The sequence below is a fragment of the Drosophila suzukii genome, chromosome X (assembly GCF_043229965.1).
Source record: "Drosophila suzukii chromosome X, CBGP_Dsuzu_IsoJpt1.0, whole genome shotgun sequence".
NCBI lineage: Eukaryota > Metazoa > Arthropoda > Insecta > Diptera > Drosophilidae > Drosophila > Drosophila suzukii.
In genome coordinates this window covers 9,523,387-9,547,337 of record NC_092084.1, presented here as the reverse complement: position 1 = coordinate 9,547,337, position 23,951 = coordinate 9,523,387, and the positions used below count along the sequence as shown (strand labels likewise).

The 23,951-nt window shown below is 40.7% G+C and overlaps 1 protein-coding gene across 5 annotated transcripts; it reads left to right on the top strand.

The window, feature by feature from the left end:
- The first annotated feature begins 131 nt into the window (after positions 1-131).
- Ptp4E (Protein tyrosine phosphatase 4E) lies at positions 132-19,456 on the top strand. Of its 5 annotated transcripts, none has more exons than XM_017083725.4 (12): positions 132-221; positions 1,510-1,949; positions 9,679-9,925; positions 10,469-10,747; positions 11,732-12,410; positions 12,905-13,353; positions 14,082-14,510; positions 14,585-16,728; positions 16,800-17,058; positions 17,129-17,257; positions 17,772-18,256; positions 18,579-19,456. In XM_017083725.4, exons 2-11 carry the CDS (start codon positions 1,758-1,760, stop codon positions 18,230-18,232), a joined length of 5,268 nt encoding a protein of 1,755 aa, XP_016939214.2. In that variant the 5' UTR covers positions 132-221; positions 1,510-1,757; the 3' UTR covers positions 18,233-18,256; positions 18,579-19,456. The 5 variants fall into 5 exon arrangements, with proteins under 5 accessions (XP_016939214.2, XP_016939215.2, XP_016939213.2 ...); XM_017083726.4 differs by having other exon boundaries at positions 137-278; positions 17,790-18,256; XM_017083724.4 differs by having other exon boundaries at positions 137-278.
- Positions 19,457-23,951: the final 4,495 nt, after the last annotated feature.

Below are 23,951 nucleotides of genomic sequence, written 5' to 3'. Positions count from 1 at the left end.
TCACCCGCTAGCCAATACACAAACCTTACATTTGAGGTGACCGTTTGTGGAATATGTTTGGTATTTTTGCATACCAAAACTGGTATAAAAAGTATTTATTTTGGGAGCCGGATGGTATAATTTCTAGATAATTCCGCGGTCACACTGCCACTCACAATCGTTTGTTTTTTTTTGCAGTGCGCTTCGGTCTTGTTTTCGTGTCCGCTTTCGGCGCTGCCTTCGTATGTTTGCCTCCTTTTCGCAGCCTGTTTTGTTTAACAAACAGTAACAAGTTTTCGGTGAATAAAAATCGGTTACTATTTTTGGGCTGCCACAAATCCGAAATCTGTGATTTATTTTTTTTATCTAGTGCGCCGCCGCGCCAGAAGTTTATGTTCTTTTTTTTTATGTTTTCCATTTAAAATGAAACGTGACTAGTTTGTTTTTAATTCGTGTGCAGCGAAATCCTGGAGAGGAGGAGGAGGAGGGGAAGAAGCAACAGGAGGAAAAGAGCAAAGTGAATTTTTTTTTTGTTGTTTTGTGGATGACGTCGCTGCCGACGTCGACGCCGTTGCGCCGCCGCATTTAGTAGTTGTGCCTGTGTGTGGGCCGAGTGCATCAGTGTGTGTGTGTGTGGGAGAGAGGGAGATAGGAGAGAGAGAAAGGGCGGAGTAAAAGTATATGCGTGCAATTAGCATTTAATGCAATCACCATTAACCGCCCGCTATTGTAATTTACTTCACCTCACTTTGTTCACACAAAAGTGCGCATACAAACATAGTGCAAAACTAAGTGCAAAAAAGCGGCGGCAACAACAATTGTCTGTTAATTGCTGGATATTTCGTAATGCAGCAACAATAACAACAGCGGTAGCAAACATTAATGCCACAGTGGGCGCTCGCTGTTGTGGACCCAAAGTTAAAGATAACAATTAAATTATTAAGATGTTTAAATTTTATTTTATATATTTCTGTTGCCCAGTTTTTAATATATACATTTATCAATTATTTAAATATTAAAATATATTTTTGTTTTTAGTTACCTATATCCACCTGTTGTGTGGCCCACCGTACTTGTAGTAAAGCGCCGTTACAGTCACAATTGTGTGTGTGCGTCAAGCGACTGTTTTTTTTTTGTTCATTCCAAATCACATACTTTTATACATACTGCGTACATATGTGCAACGCTCACGCACTTGTACTTGTGCGTGGTTCATATTTTTATCTCCCCTCTCCCTTGCTCCCCCGTTCGCAGCAGAAACAGAGATAGTGTCTTTCTCTCGTACTCTCTTTTGGTTGCTTTTCACCTGCAGCTTTCGCTTCTGCTTCTTCTCTTTCTATGCAAGTGTGTGTGTGTGTCCGAGCGACAGTGCCGTTATAAATTTGTTTGCCCATAAAACATTTTCCCTGCATTCGCCGGCGTTTGTAAATGAAAATCAGATTAAGAAACAATTACAATGGACCCACATTTGTCTCTCTCTCTCTCTCTCTTTTCACTCACTCAATTATTCTCCCATTTCCCGTTACACAGAGAGTGCAATACAAGTGCAATATTAATTAAGTAATAATAAAAGAAACGTATGTGCATAAATGTATATCGAGTGCATATGTCTGCAATACAAACGAATGACCATGTTATAGCCACACAAAATATAAAACAAAAACCATAAAACGCCCACCTCCTATACCAACCCCCGCCCCCACCCCCAACAAAAAAACAAAATAAAACTAAAATCTGCGAAACCTTCGACACTCATTGAGTTTTACTGTACTTGAAAAATGGACTGTGCCACGCGAAAACAACAACAATTACGGGCACATCATCAGCAGCAACAAATACAAAGACACACACACGGACGAAAGCGGCGGCGATTACAACAACAAGAACAACAACAGCAGAGCCACTACTGCCACCAGCAACAACAACACGTGTGGCTTGTTGTTGGCATTTTGACAATTTTTTTGACTCAGGTGAGTGGGAAAAAAAAACCCTCAGATAAAGATAAAACGACAGGTAAACCCGAAAAGTTAGTTACCTTTTTGTCAGGACTTCAATGGGAATATTATTTATTTTTTATTATTTATTAATACCAATTTGCCAAAATGTCAAAAATAAAATATTTTTGTAAGTTGAAAAAAAAAATGTTAAAAACCTCAGTATACTAAAATATGTAGGTATTTTCCTAAAATACCTTTAGAAGGAATTTCTTATATTTACAGAAAAAACAACTTTTCAGCTCTTGAAAGTGCATTTTAAAATAAAATGATATAAAAATTGATTAGTTCTCTGTTAATAGTCAATACGAAAATATCAAAAAGTATTATTTAAAAAAGTATATTATTTTGAATAATAGGACCACTTATTCTAGTATTTTTCCAAGCCTTATGAAACTCAATTAAGTTTTTATCTTATAAACGGTGTCTAAAATAGGTTGTTTCAAATTATACCTTAACTATTTTCCAATTTTATTGTCAGAAAATGTGTTTATTTAGTTTTCGCTCTGTTGGTCGCGTTTTGGGAACCCGTTTGGCCGGTTCTAGTTGGGTTTGGCTGTGCGTTATATTATTTCAATATCAGCCCGCTTAACCGCTCACTAAAATTAAACTAAAATCGCATCAAGTGGCGATTTTAAGTAAAGCTCATCAGAATGCTATAATTTTTTTAATTTGGCCAATGTTTTATGCTTATTTAAATTTTTAAACCAGGTTTACTTGTTATTTTAACAAATTGTATTGCCTTGACTTTAATTTTTTATTCATGGTATTCATGGAAGTACCCCACATAGTCCCAATGACTACTTCTGATCTTCATAATTATTAAACTCTAATGGCTCTAAAGCGCTGTAGACTTAATGCACATGTTAAATTGCCCAATTAAGTTGCGAAACTTGCGAAATGTGTTCTGTATTTTGAACCCGAGTCGATCTAAAATTAATGGCAGGTAATTTCTGACTCCTACGGGTGATGAATCCCAATCCGAATCCGGTGATTATGGGATCCCAAGTGTGTGTGATTTTAATGTGTGATTTGTGGGCCTATTCCAGCCATTATTCCTTGTTTTATTGACTGATTTTTGTTTTAGCCGCTGTTGTTTCGTTTACAAAACTCGTTTCGTTTCGTTTTGCATTGTTGTCGCATTGTTAAGCACAGGCCAAAGACAATAAAAACAAAATCCCAGAGCAACAAGTTAAAAGTGAAAAACAAAATAAAAAAGAGTAAAAAGCGAACGCAAGTTAAACTCAAGGTTGGTTCTGATGTCGCTGTCATCGGAACTTCCTCACTCAGAAAAAATTGCAATGTTCTTTTCGGAATCGTTAAACATTATATCAAGCCAATCCTAACTTATACTTACGAAACAATAGTATTTTAAGGGGTAAATCAAGTAAAAACATTTTCAAACTTTAATGTTACCATAATACATGTTGTACCATTAGTTTCATAACAGTAGTTGACATTTAGTCTTAAATAATAATACTGCGATAGCGATTCCATTTCATTTGAAATACCTTTCGGTAATTTCTTGAATTCTTGGGCAAATTGTTGTATCAGTTCTGCTATATGTTTTATAACTCACGTGTACCTGCCGCCTTGACTTTGGCTTTCGTTTTATCTGGGCATTGGCGCGATTGCGGATCGCGGGTCATTACGTGCCGGCTTATCGCCCGAACTTGGCCGAAAGTATTCGTATTACTAAGCGTCCAAAAAAAAAAAGGTTTATAAAATATGGCAGCGCAGAAGAGTTGCGATGACATCAGCCGAGCTTTTTTCCGGGCGAAGAGAGAGTGGGGCGGAATGATGACATCGTAACCAAATAGATGGATGGTTCGAAAACCCCGGCGATGGTATCGCTAAATGGGTTAATCTCGATATCACTTGGTTTCCGTTTATTTATCTGCCTAGCAAGGCATATTTTACTTTAATCAACCATCCATTTTTATTATCAAGTCGGAAATGATGTTATATTGATTATACCTTTAAGAGAATTCAATATAATAAAGAACTTAACATCTTATTTTGTATTTTCGTAAGCGTATAAAAGCTCCCCTATCTTTTTGTCAAATTGGTCACAAATAAGTGCATTGTCATTTGAAGAGAGCTATCTGGAAATTCAATTAGAACTGAAGTGATCAAACACAGTGCCGGCAATTAAGCTGATCCCTGCCCTGCCCCCTTTTTTCGGATAATATTGGGGGAACTGTGTCAAGTGTTCGGAGATGTGTTGAGGGAAATTAACCGAACCACCCTACGAATAACCAAATTAAAGTCAAAAACTGGGGGTTCGGGATTCTCCCCTCTTTTCCCTTTTCTCTTTGTTTACAATTTGTAGGATCGATGTAAAATTAACTTTGGCTCAATTAATTGAAATTTTGTTTTCTTTTTCTGTTTTGGGCTTCTTAATTTCTGTTTTCCAATTCTTCAGATGCTACTGTTTCTTCCACTTTCTTGTGGGTGCTTCTTTTTTATTACGTATGTTTTTTGTGTAGTGCCCTGTGTGCCTGCTTTATGGCTTGTTGGCACCTTCTTCACTGTTTTCTTTTCTTTTTCTTTTGTACTTATTACCATTGTTTATATGGCAGCTGAAGAAGCAGAAGAATTAGTCTGGAGTGGGGCAGCAAGGGGTTAAGGAGAGATATTTACCACTAATTGGCATGCGGGTGGAGTTGGGTTAAATGGAGCACACACCCATTGGAATGCTAGAATTTCACATTATTTTATGTTCTACCTGACTTTCAAAGAATGTCCAAAGAGAAGAGACCACTGAACTCTGGTAGAATCTGTGGCTCTGTGGCTTTCTCTCGGCAAACAGCAAATAAATCAGCAAATAAATAAGACAGGAAGCGAATTCCATATGCAAAGTGACAACTCAAACAGAGAATCGGAGAATACGTACATACATATACCCATTTATGGCTTATTAATCTCTATTTGCACTTGACTATAGACCCCATCAAGTGAAGTGGAGGGTTCTAAGAATAGATATATCACAAGCTTGGGGTCCCACAATACAATTTATTCACCAGAGGGGGCTGAACTCCATGCTTGTTTTGTAGTAAAATAAGTTATTTACTACTAATCAACCAACAAAGTCGTATCTAAATATATATTTTAACTTCAGGTTTTATAGAGTCTTCGACTTATATGACAACTTTCCCGGATATACCGTTATTCATCCCCGTTTAGTTTAATCTTTATCATTATCCGGTTCCATTTAGTGTCGAATTTACCGACTTATATAAACCTACGAGATATTTTTATCGTTTGCGGCTGTTAAATGTCCATTTATCAATATAATTATTATTTTGTTTTGATCTCTAGAGTTGCGTTTTCATGCGATTTTCAACTTCTGGCTAATTTTTTGTAGCGCTGATCTCCAATTATTTTCGTTTGTTAATCGTTGTACCAAATTCTGGCTCTCTCTTTCTCCTTCTGTTGCCGTTTCTGTTCTGACAAAGCAACTACTAATTAATTGATATTAATTGCGGGGCCAACACAAAAAACTGGGCCAACTCGACCAGAACAGCAAAATTAAATAAATAACCAGCTAGCGAAAAAGATTTGCTTGGTCAAAATGGCTTGAAATTGCAGGTGGAAGCGGAGGGACACAAAACGACAATTTGTTTATTGAACACAAAAATATGGCTATGGCTAAAGCTAAAAAAAAAAAAAAGAAAAAATATACGCACGACAAAAATTAAAGCAAAAGTCAAGAGAAGCTTTTGGTTCACCTAACTGGTTTGGGTTTTTGATTTTGAATTGGATTTGTATTTTATTTGTATGTTTTTTTTCGGGCTCTCCATCTCTCTTGCACGCACGTAAAAATAATTAGCAAACAACCTACAGCGTTTTATACTCAAGAAAAAAAAAGAAAAATAAATAAAATCACACATTCACAAGAAAAACAAGCCTTAAATTCGATCTCACGCATTCCACGTTTGCCATTTCAATTTGCGTTGCGTTTATTTATTTTTTTCGCCGCCCGGTTTCATTTCGATTTATGCGATATTTTCGCACTGACTTCACAAATCTTACTATCATTTAGTGAAAAACTATTATGATAGTGCTGGCTTTATTTTTGTAATTATGAAGCTTCAACAAAGTATTATATTGTTTACTTAAAGTTCTGTGGAAAATTTCCTTTTTACATGATTAGAATTTATTCTTACCGAATTTTAGTTTGAATTTTTCGTCAAGACCGATAATTTTCTCCCTCACACAATCTGATTGATATATATTTCAACTCCAAAACTTTCCCAAAATCCCCCCCAAAAAAAAAAGTGAAAGGCAAATCCGAAAATAAAAACAGAAAAACAAAATCCAACTTAAATTGTCAATCAAATTGGCTTAACCCAAATGTAAGTAACTGCCGATTAAACAAATGATAGCATGAGCAAATGAATCGAAATAATCGATTGCACCACTTAAAGACTAATCGATGTTCGAAGGAAGTATTTAGTCGGTTTGGTATCATTTTATTCGAACCATGTTATTAACTATGGTAATTTAAATTGATTTAAGTTGATTGCATATCGATTATATTTTTATAGAGGATTCGGAAATATTTATTGCACATTTATGGGTTGTTTTTTGCTTTAATATAAGGAAGTTTATTAAGACTTTATGGGTTTATTTACTTAAGAGTATTAGTAAATTAAAAAATTCTATTGTCACTTGTTTGGTTGTAGATTTAATTGTTCTTAACTTTTTTTTTCAAATGCCACATTAGTCAAATCGTTTCAGTTCATATGATAACGATTACTCTTCGGTTTCCGCCTCATCACTGTCATAATCATGCCCATCATCCTAATTATGACCATTAGTATGATCATTTAGGCTTAAAGGTCGAATTCATTTCGCAAATTGAAGGACAAAAAATGAAAAAGCCGAGGAGAAAAAAAAGATTGGGGGCGTGATCAGAGGTGTCGATGATAAAACGTGGGGATATTATCGTGAAAAATGGGCGGCTGATTGTTTCTGGCTTGATTTGCCTAAAAACCACTTTAACTTCCGTTTTCACATGCAATTTGCCCGTTTTATTGCTCATTGTCGGTTTGCATGTGACATGCGATTATAAAAACAACTGCTAAATCGAATTAAGAAATCATATTCAAATTGCATATTCACTTGAAGCGTAGGAAAATTTGTTTTTCCTACTATTTACAGTATTCAATTCCCATTTTCCGGATATGTTTTCTAACCTGGTCGGAAATGGCACATCTCTATGTTTAATTTTAATTTCTCTATTTTTTTTTTATTTTGGGTACCCCCCGAAATTCGATATCTTATATCCGTTGCCATGCTGACGTCAGCATTTGGCTATTGTCCGAATAACGTTCAAAACGTGATTAGCGTCATTATCATTTATGCATATATCTATATCAGTGGTCGGCAGCGGCCTATCTAGTGAGCATAGGGAAGTGTTCTGCCCATCCTCTGCTCACTCACGTATAACGTACATGTTCGTGTAACTTCGGCATGGGTCTTCGGGTCATTTTTTCTCAACTTCGGCGCGCTTTTTTGTTGCTGCGGCAGAGGATCTCAGTGCAAAGCAGAGAAACGTCTCGCTACAGCACGCTGCGCGCAAACTTCGTGTTTGTTACACTCACACTAATGCAAGGCAAACTTGTGATGGTATGTGTGTGCCGACCACTGATCTATATGCATATTCGTATGTTCGTATAGTATGTGGATATACTATAATATCACCCATCTAACGATCGGACCATAGGAAATTAACAACTGGCGAGCAGAAGCCATAAAACAAATAGATCGGCATCTGCTAATTTATATTTTTTATTGCGATATTGCATTTTATTTGGCTAATTATCAGGTACTGTAGATATTGCGCAATTAGAGCTCCAGGATAGGAATATTTAAGTGGTTATTTCACTTTCAGAGCGTTTAGTTCCTTGTTTAAGGTGGTAATTAGATCTCCATTGGTTGGATCACTGAAATTATAAAAATAAATGATACATTAATTGCGTATGATATTGTTTAGTTTACTAAATACCTAAGCAGGCATTATTGATAGACAATTTTCATAATAAAGTAAACATTCGTCTGGATTCCTGGAAATGTGATTGTCTTACAATGGGTAATCCAAAGCTACGCATTCCCGAAGACCCTAAGAATTCGATCACATAACATTGGCATTTCTATAGACTCCATTTGCTTTCAATGAGCCAGACAGGAAATTCGATTCTCCAAGAACCGCCTATCTATCTATAGGGATCGTAAACAGATTTTGTATATAGAAAAATTACACTACAATTTGCTTTTCGCATACCTAAGAGGTAAACCCGAAACAGGAAGGGTAAAGAAATGCGAAGATCCGACGTGAGTTTTCTTATTTTTGCTAAAATAGCGACGAGGTCGGGCTGGTGGAAAAACCCATTGTTGTGCGCCCATTATATAGATGGTCACTCCAAAGGCCGCTCATTGAAGATAACTGATGTCGAGGCCGGTCATGTGTGATCCATGTGCTGTGATGGGCTTGGCTTATGTAATTCCAATTTTAATAACTGCACACAGCACGAGATGCAATCACTTGCACCCAAACGGAACCCTTGTGAGTCACTTGCAAGCGTTGCCCCGTAAAACCTTATATTATATATACTATATACTATATACAGTCATGATCATCGGGAGATCCACGCTCTTATCTCCCGATTTCCAGCGTGTTGCGAGCGTTATCGCTGTGATTAATGGGGGATCGTCGGGCAAGAATGATTGCGCAAATGTAGGTCAGTTATGAGGTAAGCACCGCGGATCTAAGGAGACTACCCACACTGGAATGTAATTCCGATTGAAATACCCTTGTGCATTCACGTTCAGACTGGTTTACATTTATGTTTTGTGGGATAGTACAACATAGACAATGGAAAAATACATACTACCTATATGTTCTGAAGTTGAATGTAATATAATAGTGAATTGATTAATACAAAGCAGAAAGATTAAACATATTCACTCTATGCTCTAAAGTTTAATGAAATAATATAATATAATTGCAAATATATTAAAACAAGATAGAAAGTTGCAGTTGAAACTGTGTCATGTCACAAGTTTGTAGTTGTTTTATAGGGTTTTTGTATTACCTTTTTAGTTTTGTAACAAAATGATCTTAAGTATTTTATAGATGACATAGTCTTAACTGTTAATGTATATGGTTCTCTTCGGTTCTTTATTAACGCTAACAGAAAAACCTCCTTTAAAGCATATCAGGGTCAGTACCCTAAATCACAAAGCTTAGACTAGAACTGTTTTAGTTAATTACCAATTTCTTTCCCACTCTCTCTGTGACTTATACGATTCAGACTTGCAATAATTCACCAGGTGATGTGTTTTAAGCACTATATAGATTTACGGTGACTTCGTATTAAGAAAAAAAAAACCTTGGCTTACGTAATTTTTGCGGTTAGGACTTGATTTATACGTTCAGTTCTAATTAAACTGTTTTTAAGATTATTTATAGACGCTATTAACCACAGCTTGAGAAGTTTTCGTTGGTTGGTTCTTTTTAATGCTTGTAGCTCTTGGTTTTTTGTTTGTTTTGCAAGTACATATATGTATGGGTTTATTGGGGCTTCTGTAAGAGGCTGGATTTTACTGGGGTAAAAGTTATAATTAGGAGTTTTACTGTTTAATGATGTGTAAATATTCAAAAGATTTATTATATTTGTTTTTCAACTATTTTTTTTAGCACACAAATGCAGCTGAGCTGGTGATTAATGTGCCAAATGCGAGCAGCAACGACAATGCCTTCTACAGGATCGACTACAGTCCGCCCTTTGGCTTCCCGGAGCCGAACACCACGATCCCGGCCAGCGATATTGGCAGGGACATCAAGTTCTCCAGAGCTCTGCCCGGCACGGAGTACAACTTTTGGCTGTACTATACCAATTCCACGCATCAGGAGCTGCTCACCTGGACGGTGAACATAACAACAGGTGAGGTTTTTACAAGGGTTTTGAACCCATATCATTTTGGCTTTGGTTTGGTCCAGGGTTCGAGTCCAAACGATTGATAAGGTTCCGGTTCGTGAACCGGTTCGTCGATACACTTAAATAGGGTTCAGGTTCAAATGGGTTGATTTTTTTTAAATTAATTAATAATGCCAATTTTATTTTTATTGGTTTTCATTAAAATATACAAACTAGTAGTGAACATTTATTTCCTTTAGTAAGTATACAATGTTAACACAAAAACATAATTAGTAGTATAAAAGTAGTATAAAAAACACAAAAAAAGGTTTTATTTTCGAACTCAACAGAAATTCTAAAATAATGGTTCCTGTTCGGAACCGGTTCACTTACAAAATAAATCGCCGCTCTGGTTAATGGTTCGGTTCGTTTTCTAAAAGTATCTGAACCACTCCGGTTCAAAGTGGTTCAGCTAGGGAGTGGTTCAGAGTCCTGGTTTTTAACCATATAATCTTTGGAAAACATGCATATTATGATTCTATTTAATATTAAATATTTATTTCGAATCAGCTCCCGATCCGCCAGCCAACCTGAGCGTCCAGCTGCGCTCCAGCAAGAGTGCCTTCATAACGTGGCGACCCCCGGGAACGGGTCGCTACTCGGGCTTCCGGATCCGGGTGCTGGGCCTCACGGATCTGCCCTTCGAGCGCAGCTACTCGCTGGACGGCAACGAGACGCTGCAGCTGTCGGCCAAGGAACTCACTCCCGGCGGGAGCTACCAGGTGCAGGCCTACTCCGTCTACCAGGGCAAGGAATCGGTGGCCTACACGAGTCGCAACTTCACCACAAGTAAGTCGGGACAGAGGACTGGAACGCGTGGTCCGCACCGCAGGTGCAACTTCTAATGCTCTAGAAATACGCGAAATATCCGCTAACCGCCTAACTGCAACCCGTAATCCGTTGGTGATGGGCCCATGACTAACATTCTTTATTCAACTCGTCTCTCGTGTCTCTCACTTTATATCTACATATCTAATGCTCTCAAGGCGTCGGGAATCTGAAAATCTGAGCCACCAGAAGGTAACCTTCTTTCCACACCACACTAAACACCCCTAATTTCACAAGCGATTCCTTTGTTTTTAGTTATTTTGTTAATAAACTGTTGATTAGTATGTATTTCGTTGCGCCTTTATGCAGTGGCGCCCAATTCGATTTTGAAATTATTAAGACTAGGTAAATAGTTAATGGTAGAGAATTTAGAGCGATTGGTTCTGGATTTGGGGACCACTGTGTGGGGCATGTTGCGTCTTTATTTATCTTAAATGTTTTGATTTTGCTATCCCTTAAATGGAATTTATTTATGTTTTGTAAATGATTGTAGCTGTAAATCATACAAATTTTGTTAGCTTTTTATAATGGTTAGAAAACATTCATTTGAGATTTTTAAATTCTTTTTCATCCTTTATTTGTTCTATTTATTTATTATTTAATGGTTCCATTTCATTGTTAATATTTCCTTTTGATTTGTAGTATTAACACACATGATATTATCTTTCTCATTGCTTTCATCTGGAATTTAAAGATACGATTTTATTGGGCCATTTTAAAAGTACTTTAATATAACTTCACCATGTTTATTATCTACAAACCTAGTACCCGAAACTATACTTTATTGATCACTTGACCCTGTAATGAATCAACTAACTTGACAACCTACACTAACCTAACTCGACTCACATTAGATATTAGTTTAGAATCTAGATCCACATTTATCCAACTCTCATTGCATCTCCGAATCCCTCTCTGCTCGCTGCATCTTCATTTTGCGCCCAGAACCCAACACTCCCGGCAAGTTCATCGTGTGGTTCCGGAATGAGACCACACTGCTGGTGCTGTGGCAACCGCCTTTCCCCGCCGGGATCTACACCCACTACAAGGTCTCCATAACGCCGGATGATGCCATCCAGAGTGTGCTCTATGTGGAAAGGGAGGGCGAACCACCGGGTCCCGCCCAGGCGGCCTTCAAAGGTCTTGTTCCCGGCCGGGAATACAATATATCGGTGCAAACGGTGTCCGAGGACGAGACGTCATCGATCCCGACCACAGCCCGATATCTCACAGTACCGGAACGTGTCCTAAACGTCACCTTCGACGAGGCCTTCACCACATCGAGTTCCTTTCGGGTGCGATGGGAGCCACCGCGTACCTATAGCGAATTCGATGCCTACCAGGTGATGCTGTCGACTTCAAGGAGAATATTCAATGTACCACGCGCAGCGGAAGGCGAACCGGTTTACTTCGACTATCCGGATGTCTTGGAGCCGGGACGCACCTACGAAGTGGTGGTCAAGACGATTGCGGATAATGTGAACTCCTGGCCAGCCAGTGGAGAGGTCACCCTGCGTCCACGACCCGTTCGCGGTCTGGGCGGATTCCTCGACGATCGCAGCAATGCTCTGCACATATCCTGGGAACCGGCGGAAACGGGGCGACAGGATGCCTACAGAATAAGGTGAGTAAAAGTTTATTTTAACAGCAGTTAGAAAGAAGCGTTTTGAATTCTGGGTATCTATAAAAGCTACAAAATTGGGATTAATCATGTAGATTCTTGAGATTCCTACGCAGCGCAAGTTTTTTTCAGTAAAGCTAAAGTGTTTCTGGCGCAACAGTTGTAAAGATTTTATTTAATTGATTTTATTGATCAACACCTATTATATACATGCCAATAATCATACCATTCGCAATATTATTTTATAACTTATGAATAAATAAGTTAATAGCTAATAGTACCGCTAACATCGGCTATGTGGCGCCAACAGCTGAGTGCCGTAGTTATAAAAATCCCCTAAAATATTATTTAATAAGTGGTTAACAGACTAAGCGTTGTTTATTGTTTTAAAGTTGATTAGCTGAGTAACGTGGTATCTGATAGTCGGGACACTCGACTATTGCATACCTCTTTGATTTGAATGTGTACTAAATTAAACATTTTTGGTCCACCCTTAGCTACCACGAGCAGACGAACGCAAGCGAAGTTCCAGCTCTGTTTCCCGTGGCCACGGAATCCCAGATCACCACGAATCTCACGGAGTACACCCTGGACTCGCTGCTGGCGGGGCGTCGCTACCTGATCGCCGTGCAGGCGATGTCCAAGGGAGTGGCCTCCAATGCCAGCGATATCACCAGATACACACGCCCAGCGGCGCCCCTCATCCAGGAGCTGAAGAGCATCGAGCACGGTCTGATGCTCAGCTGGCGCAGTGATGTGAATTCTCGACAGGATCGCTACGAGGTGCACTACCAGCGGAATGGGACGCGCGAGGAGCGCACAATGGCCACCAACGAGACGAGCCTGACCATCCACTACTTGCATCCCGGTTCCGGTTACGAGGTGAAGGTGCACGCCATAAGCCACGGCATACGCAGCGAGCCACACTCCTACTTCCAGGCAGTCTGTAAGTACACAATATAACACTTTTTAATAACTATGGAATACTTAAAGTTGAATTTACGTCAGCAAGTTTGCTTATATCTGCTTAAAATACTTTGTTGCAGTGCTGGAATGTGTTTCGGCATGGCAACGATTGATAATATATGCCAAAATCCTGTTAAATATGAACTTAATTCTTTTATTGAGCTATAAAGCTCCTAATGACCAAACAGGTTATCTGATTTGGTCACTTTTTGCAATTGTCATATTTTAGTGTTTTTAAAAGCTAGCTTTTTAATTTTCTCAGTTCGACTGCAATTCAGAAATAGTCAATGTTAGTAGCACCATTTTTAATTTTTAAGGATTTTTACTAGCTTCAGTGATATTTATTTAAAAATAAAACAAACAAAGATAGATCAAAATCAACGCATATACAATTTTAATCCTATTAATTTCCCATTAATTTTCCGATCGTTCCGATTTTGCACTATATACTGTATAGGGTCGGAAATACAGCTTTCGCTGCGTTGAACTTCTGACTGAAATCATGATATCATAATATACAATATATGTACTAACAATATACTAATAATATAATTTTATTTGTATTTGTATTTCTTTGTACTACAAAGTACATATGAAATAGTAATTATATTTTATACAACAAAAACTAACGCTTAATGGCGAAATAAACCATATATACTTGATACAATATATTCGAAATGAACTAAACACTTTGCTTTTCCTCGACAGTTCCCAAACCTCCGCAGAATCTCACCCTGCAGACGGTGCATACGAATCTGGTGGTGCTCCGCTGGCAGCCGCCGGAGAACAGCGACTTTGGCGAGTATGTGGTGCGCTATCGCACGGATGCCTCTCCCTGGCAGCGGATCTCCGGCCTGCACGAGAACGAGGCCAGGATCGAGGACATGCACTATGGGGAGCGTTACCTGGTGCAGGTGAACACCGTGAGCTTTGGCGTCGAGAGTCCCCATCCTCTCGAGCTGAATGTAACGATGCCACCGCAACCGGTGTCCAATGTGGTTCCCCTGGTGGACTCGCGTAATCTCACCCTGGAATGGCCGCGACCCGATGGTCATGTGGATTTCTACACCCTTAAGTGGTGGCCCACCGACGACGCGGACCGTGTGGAGTTCAAGAATGTCAGCCAACTGGAGGACTGTGAGTAGATAGTACGAGTCCCCTATATTGGTACAACTAATGAAGTCCCTTTTTTCCCCATTCAAACTATTTAGTAAGCTCGCCCAGTGTTCGGATTCCCATCGAGGATCTGTCGCCAGGTCGGCAGTATCGCTTCGAGGTGCAGGCCAGCTCCAACGGCATTCGTTCCGGAACCACACATCTCTCCACGCGCACCATGCCACTGATCCAGTCGGATGTTTTCATCGCCAACGCCGGTCACGAACAGGGTCAGGATGAGACTGTCACCCTGAGCTACACACCCACTCCGGCGGACAGCACTCGCTTCGATATCTACCGCTTCTCGATGGGCGATCCCAAGATCAAGGACAAGGAGAAGCTGGCCAACGACACGGAGCGCAAGTTGAGCTTCACGGGCCTGACGCCCGGCAAGCTGTACAACGTGACCGTGTGGACAGTGAGTGGAGGAGTAGCCAGTTTGCCGGTGCAACGGCTGTACCGCCTGCATCCGCTGCCCATCAGTGATCTGAAGGCCGTCCAGGTGGCGGCTCGTGAGATAACACTACGTTGGGAGCCTCCTGCTGGGGAGTACACCGATTACGAGCTGCAGTACCTCAGTGCAGACGAGGAGGCACCCCAGCTGCTCCAGAATGTGACCAAGAAGTCGGAGATTACGCTGCAGGGCTTGCGTCCGTATCACAACTACACATTCACGGTGGTGGTGCGTGCTGGATCCACGCAGGGCACCGATTTAGATGTCTCCGGCAGCACCTTAATGCGCAGCAGTGCCCCCATCTCGGCCAGCTATCAAACGCTGGCCGCTCCGCCCGGCAAAGTGGACTACTTCCAACCAAGTGACGTGCAGCCCGGCGAGGTGACCTTCGAGTGGAATCTGGAGCCGGGCGAACAGCATGGACCCATTGATTATTTTCGCATAACCTGCCAGAATGCCGATGATGCAGCGGATATAACAAGCTTCGAATTCCCGACGAATGCGACGCAGGGCAGGATTGGCGGCTTGGTGCCCGGCAACCAATACATATTCCGTATACAAGCCAAGTCGTCATTGGGCTTTGGAGCCGAGAGGGAGCACATCCAAGTGATGCCCATCCTAGCGCCTCCTGTCCCGGAACCAAGTGTCACGCCCCTGGAGGTCAGCAGAACGAGTAGCACCATAGAGATCAGTTACCGGCAAGGCTACTTTTCCAATGCCCACGGCATGGTGAGATCCTACACGATAATTATAGCCGAAGATGTGGGCAAGAATGCGTCGGGCCTGGAGATGCCTAGCTGGCAGGATGTGCAGACATACACGGTGTGGTTGCCCTACCAGGCCATAGAGCCATACAATCCATTCCTCACCAGCAATGGCAGTCGGAGGAGCACCCTAGAGGCGGAGCACTTTACGATAGGATCGGCAAGCTGCGACAAACACCAGACGGGCTATTGCAATGGTCCGCTGAGGGCTGGCACGACCTACCGGATTAAGGTGCGCGCCTTTACGGACGAGGATAAGTTCACGGATACGGCGTACAGTTCACCGATAACCACGGAACGCAGTAACACGGTCATTGTGGCCATGATGGCCATCGCGGTCGTGGGGCTGGTGGTCGTGGGTCTGTTTGTCGTCTATTTCCTGCACCGCTGCCAACCGATCCGCCGTGCCTCCAAGCTGGCCCGCATGCAAGACGAGCTGGCCGCCATGCCCGAGGGCTATGTGACGCCCAATCGTCCAGTGCATGTGAAGGATTTCGCCGAGCATTTCCGCCTCATGTCTGCTGATTCGGATTTCCGTTTCAGCGAGGAGTTCGATGAGCTGAAGCATGTGGGCCGCGATCAGGCCTGCAGCTTTGCCAATCTGCCCTGCAATCGTCCCAAGAATCGATTCACTAACATCCTGCCCTACGATCACTCGCGCTTCAAGCTCCAGCCCGTCGACGATGACGATGGTTCGGATTACATTAATGCGAACTACATGCCGGGACACAATTCGCCGCGTGAGTTCATTGTCACCCAGGGCCCGCTGCACTCGACTCGCGAGGAATTCTGGCGGATGTGCTGGGAGAGCAACTCGCGGGCCATTGTTATGCTGACGCGGTGCTTCGAGAAGGGTCGCGAGAAGTGCGATCAGTACTGGCCCGTGGATCGGGTGGCCATGTTCTACGGGGACATCAAGGTGCAGTTGATTATCGACACGCACTTCCACGACTGGAGCATATCAGAGTTTATGGTCTCAAGGGTGAGTTACTATAGATGGCATATCCTAATGTATATGAAGCTTTTCCTAATCCTATCCCTATTTCTTTGCAGAACTGCGAATCGCGGATAATGCGACACTTCCACTTCACCACATGGCCGGACTTTGGTGTTCCAGAGCCTCCACAATCGCTGGTGCGCTTCGTGCGTGCCTTCCGCGATGTCATCGGCACGGATATGCGTCCCATTATCGTCCATTGCAGCGCGGGAGTGGGCAGATCGGGCACGTTCATAGCCCTGGACCGCATCCTGCAGCACATTCACAAGTCGGACTATGTGGACATCTTTGGCATAGTGTTCGCCATGCGAAAGGGTGCGATATCTTGTTAATTCTTAAGCCCCCCTTGATGGTCACCAAGCCTAATGGTTAAATACATTTTCAGAGCGCGTTTTCATGGTGCAGACGGAGCAGCAGTACGTGTGCATCCATCAGTGTCTGCTGGCGGTGCTCGAGGGCAAGGAGCATTTGCTGGCCGATTCGCTGGAGCTGCATGCCAATGATGGCTACGAAGGTGAGTTGAAGGGATACCTATCTTCAAGTTAAAATCCCAGAACTCCCTTTGGCCCCCCACACACCTATTCTATCTGATTTTTCTCTATTTTCCCCCGCACTCTCTTTTCGGATCAAGTTTTATAATTAATTCTTGCTGATTAACTTAATAATCTGTTTTCACGAACACACAATATCTGGATGCGGTCTGATCTATAATTATTAATTTGGTGTTTGTTATTCATATATTGATTTTCTGTGGCTGCGGTTTCCCTAGGTTTTTTTTCCTCCTATTCATTTGATTTGAGATTGTAACTAACCAAATATTTTTCAATAATTTATTTTCTTCTTTCTCTTCACATTCATACATAAAAAACCATCCACAAAACTAAAACACAATTGTAAATCACACAAAAAACGCCTAACCCACACACATTTTCCATATGCTTCTACTCCTGCAAACAAAATTGAATTGAAAAACGAAACAAAAACCAAAATCCAATCAAAAAAAAAACCCGAAAACCCACAAAAAAAAGTGACTAAAATTTACTTAGAGCGCCAGCCGCAAACGAAAATGGGAACCTTGCCCATTCGAGCCTCTTTGGCCAGGGCCGAGGAACTGGATGCGGATTTAATGGCCGACCAGGATCAGGAGCAGCAGAAGCACCTGACCAAGGATGAGAAGCAGCTCAAGGCCAGCGAAGATGATGATGAAGAGGATGAGGAAGAGGAGTTGGACGATGATGACCAGCAGCCGTTGAACAATGAGACGACTGCCACCTTATCCTCGGCCAGCTGTGGCAGCAGCAGCCAGGATGTGCATGTGGATCTCCAGGAGGCCATGGAAAAGCCCAAGCTAGAGAAGGAAAAAAGCAGGAAAATCTGCACTGGCACAAAGTCCCATTCAGACACTGAAACGGATGACGATGATGAGGATGAGGATGGGAAGGTGGCCAAGGATGGGGCTGTCGCCGATGAGGATGGCTGGTGGTATTGATAGAAAAGTCGACTTTTTTTCTAGGTTTGTACCCACAAAACACAGACACAACAAAAACACAGACCCACATCCAAAATGACTTGCTTTAACTCGCTTTTTTATTACCCCCCGACTAAAAACAAACACGAAATTCTAACCGCACTGGCAAAGTAACTAACATTGACACATGAACACGGTTACGGGTTAAAAACAAAACATTAGATATTCAAACTAGAAACAAAAAAGCATACAAAAATGAAGAGAGAAAAATTCAAAACCCATTTTAGCCTGTCCTTAGTTTATGTGTAATGTTCTTGCATTCAAAGGATTTATGGTATTTTTGTATTATAACTATGCACTTTTCCAGATGACGAGGGCATAGCTGAGACGGGAATCTGAGGATGCTTGCTGCGGGAACATCTACATATGATATATATATAGTACCTATAGTTATTTTTTTTACATATACTGTACGTAAAATCTGCCTGTGATGTGCTGGATGTGATTTGTCTACTGAAAATGGCACTCGGAGTTGCTGTCAAATGAGTTGAGTTTGTGGCCCTCATCCCGTATCTCTGGAGGATCGGATCGGATCGGATCGGACTGGTGGAAATCGGACTGCCGGGATGAAGGGCCCGCGTTTTGGCCTGTGCCATTTATGCGAGTACGCCGTACCGCCTGTTTGCCATAGAGCTAAGCTAGCTAGCCCGCTTATTTAATGTAATGCCGCCAAATTAGACCAAACCAACAAGAGCGTAAACTTAAGCTTCAGGTGTAATAATCTATTACCTATTTTTGTATCTGTCCCTGTTACCTATATTATCTATTATCCTTTGCTCTGTCGTGTTGTGTATAGATTTGTACATTTGTTTCCATTTAGTGTGCGCGTCGATCGATATTATGACTATGTTTACTATTACTACTATTACTATTACTCTAAACGATTGTGTATTATTTTTATTATATAGTCTAGTTACGTTTTATCGATAGACTTTAGTCCATGATTAGTCAGCGAAATGTTGGCTCTAACTGCATGCAAGCCTTCCATTTGCATTTTGGCCATTAATGTCTCGAAATAAATGGGCGATTCCATAACCATTATCTGGCAAAGTAGCAATCGCAATTGTAACATTGTGCAGTTAAAGTTATTAGCATTTATTTTATTGTATTTAATTATTTTATTTTTTAAATGTGCATCTACACAATATCAATAAATTTATATTGAGAACATGAGCGAACGAGAAAGCTGTGATTTTTGTATTTATGGATACATAGTTTGGGCTCTCAGCTTTGAGAAAGTAATTTTTTATCTTGATTGTATAAAAACTACTGAACTGAAAAAATTAGGATATATTATCCCAATATGGGACCCATTCTAGACAGCTATTAACCCCATGACTTTCTGATTCCCACTATACAGTTGTTACTCCGAAAACTCAATTTTTCTTTGCCTAAAAGCATGCAAATCTTTCAAAGCCATAAAACGTTGAAAAAATCTTATAAAATAAAAAAGCTTTATGCTAAGCTTATAATAATTCAAAAAACGGTGCCTACTTACAAGATGAGCCCGAGTCAAAAATAAAATACTTACATTTGTAAATTGTTAAAAGATAGATTCTTAAATACAGCCATCTCCTGATTTAATGTAGAAACAAATGCTCAGTCCAGATTAAGAGGTCTTCTGAATGAACGTTAAGCAGAGTTTTTGTATAACCTTTCAACAACGTTCTTTTTTATTTATTCAATATAATAAAAATCGTATATAATCAATGATTACCAAGAATTGCTGGACATTTTGAGGTATGGGTTTCATAAGAAATTTCAAATGCGTTTTGAGCGCAGACGAGCTTTCTCCTTAACAGGCTGGCTAGCAAATTAATTAAATACTTTTTTAATTGTGATCCGATTTCGATGGGATTTTGAAATTTCCCAGCACCATTGCAAGATGCAAGATCACCAGAGACAGCCGAAGACAGGCGGGCATTTAAGCGATCTTAATGGTCTGAGCAGGCCAAATATAGCGAAAATCATCGTAGCAATTATAAGCCAACTAAAAGTTGGTCCGATGACGACGACGACGAGGTGGAGTTTCAGTTGCAACATGCTGCTTGTTGCCTTTGATCCGAGTTGCAACAAGTTCCAGGAAGAGGAAGACGAGGATCGGGATAGGATAGCCACATAGATCATCATGATCTCATGATCACTATATGACGACGCTGATCGTGTATGTCAGTGCGAGTCGGCATTCGCTTTAAACAAATAAAGCCCGCGACTAATTGCATTTGCACTTGTTGTGCGATATTTCTTTGCCTCGAATTACTCACGGCCACAGTGGATGGCAAACGAAAGAGCCGGGATATGGGTTCTCTTCGGTTAAAGATGGGTACTGAGCACAGTTTAAGACACGTCATTTGTCATTTATCTTTCGTGGCCTTTTAGCGTTTGGCTTAATTGACTTCTTGGCCATCATCATAGCTAAACTGCAGCGAAAACCAAAAAAGAGCGAATGGACGGGCAAAGAAAGCACATGGGAAAAATGTACAATATGATTTGATCTTGTTCTTAACGTTTAAACTCGATTAGTTAATAGATAGATAGAACATAGATGTTCATTTCAAAATATTTATGAAACTAGGAATTTAATGATCATATTGAAATGGTGCTAAAAGTGTGATAAACTATATCATACACTTTTTAAAAATTACCAAAACTTATTACAGAAAATGTATATGAGTATTACGCATATGATTATTATGGGGGCTTTGCAAAAGAGCCATTTAAAAAAAAGGTTCAAAAATTGTGTTTTTATTTTCTCCAAAGTTAAAAGCAATATTTTTTCCGTGTGCAGTTTTATTTCCTAAAGCCTTAACTAAATGTCCAAGTCGGAGTTTTGGTCTCATCATCTCTTGGCTACTCATCGCTTCGCCTTGTCTTATGGTCAATACCAATTGACCGTAGTGCGGAACATTTAGCTTCATTACGTCGGGCCATGTTTGCTGCCTTGGCCATCATCGCACTGTGGAACCGTTTTAATTAGATGTAACCATAATAAATCATAGGATCAAATTTAGCCAGGAATGCGGCCGCATCGAAAGGGAATTTCCAGGTTGCCAACTTGGGTCCTTAGGTACAAAAGAAATACAGTAAAGTCTCTATAAATCAAACGAAATGAAATGCCTTAACAAAATGGCATATGCAGAAAGTCAAGGAATTTGACTTCTTATATTGATATGTAAATATTTTATTTGCAAAACACGTTCTTTAAGATATGTGTTAAGGAAATAGTTCGATCGATTACTTATAAAGCCACGTGGAATTCTTCTACTTAACCCTATCTTAAGATAATCAAGTTCGAAGCATGTGAACACAGCTATGTAGGAGCTAATGAATGCAACGCAAAACTTGGACTTTGGGACCGTAGTTATGCCGTCTTGATCATCTTTTCGGTTCCCATACCAAAGAGTGATGTTCTATTGACATGCAAGTTGGCAGTTTTGGCCGGGCCATAAAGTTCTGGCTGGCAAATGAGGTTTTGCTGCCCACCCTCAAAGCCTGGCGGCCTTTGAGAAGTTGTTGTTTCGTGTTGTTTCGGTCTTGATTCTTACCAACTATAGCCCCCCCACCAACTACTGCTGATGTGTTCAATCCAATGGATTATTGTCTACCCTCGGTTCTTTGGCGCTTTGGTTCTTTGCCAGCCGATCTATTAGAGAGCTATTCCAGAGCTGGACTTAACCCACATTGTGGCCATTAAAAAGCCATTCCCCATTTGCCGAGGATGGCCATTTGACAACGCCCGGTGCGAAATGCAAAATGCAAATTGCACTGGCAATTGCCACGCTTCATACCGCCCCCTCATTTTCCTTTCCTTTCATTTCCAGCTCTCGAAGCCCCGTTCCCCAATTCCCGATCCCCCATCCGGCTCTTCAGCTCAGACATCACCCACTGCATTTGCCACATCTTAGATAAGTGCATTGTGCATTGCATGCAATTTGGTTGCATGTATTGCCGCCACAGCAGCAACATCAGCAGCAACAGCAACAGCAACAGCAACATGCAACATCAGACCCTGCAACTTTGCCTTGCTCTTGGTCTTGAACTTGTGAATTTGCTAGACAACAAGCCAAAAACCAGGAGAAGCAGCCACCATCGGCAGCAACAACAGCAGCAACAACTGCCAGCAGCAATCAGCGGCAAGTGAATGAGCTTAAATTGTCCAAAGCACTGTGGGCGAAAAGGCGCATTTGTAAGACAAAAATATCTGAAATCAGGAAACCTTTGAAAATGTTTTTCAAAGGTCAAATCTAAGAGGATTGTAAATTCAGATTATGGTAACACAAAAAATAAAAGGTAAATTACCTTTTATTTAAAACGGACTACTGCGAATTCTTTAGATACACTTTTGTATCTAAAATGTTAGCTACACAGTAAACTAATAGCCAGTTCTTAGACAATTTATATTATATTTTTTTATTATATTTTCTTTTCTATATTAATCTATTGGTTTCATTGTTTAATGTATGGAAATATAAGTTTAAAAAAAACTTATATAAATAAAAAAATTTCTTTTTCATGAGAGTTTCTTGATTAAATAAAATGTTTTTGTTTTTGATAAAAATATTGAATTAGAAGTTTTAAAATCAATATGCAGTTATTAATGTTTGCTGTTCCATTATCTGTATCAATGCATGTGCAACCATAATATATTGCATTTGGCCCACTGTGCAATAGCTGGAGGGGAGTTGGTTTTTGGACGGTTTTGGTGGTGGCCATGATGATGGCTTCGCTGGCTGATTCTGCAACCCATCAGCCCATCATTCCCCCTGCCCCTTAAACCCCCCTGGATGCCAAGTTGCTGCCTCAACGCCCTCAGTACGTTATTATATAGGAATATATATATAAATATATATATTTGTTATATGCGGCTGATGTTGCTGCTGTGTTTGTTACCATTGCCGTTGTTGCTGTTGCTGCTGTCTGGTCGTCTGTGGAGCATCAAGGCACTGGGGCAGCGAGGCATCAAGTTCGCAATGGGCGACATGAGATGGCTAACACATACATACAGACCAGTACACTACCAGCAAAAGAGCAACCGCAGTTACTTTTGGCCAAGACTGCATAGACAAGCCTCAATTAAGTTGCAATTGCAGTTGTTGCTGCTAAAGTTGCTCGTGTTGCTGCTGTTGTTGCTGCTGCTGCTGCTGCTGCGACTGATGTTGCTGCCGGGGAAGCGTTGGCGGCATCGGAATTCCACTCTGGAGCTGCCCACGCGCGCGCTGCTCGGCTGCCTGTTTTGCTGATAAAGTCCGAAATGATGTACTACCCATGTGCTGGTGGCTCATTTTGGTTTTCTTTTCTTTTTTCTTTTTTGTTTTTTATTTTCCACTCCGCCAGCCTTCTGCCTCCCACTATTACTGCCTTTTTTTATTCAGCACAGGAGCGCACTTTTCAATGGAGGTCAAAAGTCAAGTTTGGTGTGGTTGATTAAATAGATTGAGGTACACTAAGCATTTTTTCGTTGTATCAAATGCATCTGAATATTTCGAACTATATATGTAAAACATGTAAAAACCCCAACTAAAAATTTCAAATTAAAATTTTTTTTATTTTCTATAATTTGGTTTAAAAATAGTTTCAAAATTATAACTCCTTTTCCTCTCAGAGCATAGATTTTCGATTTTCCCCATAATATTATTCTAAATATCATACGTGATGACTGATGCATGATCATTTTATTTCT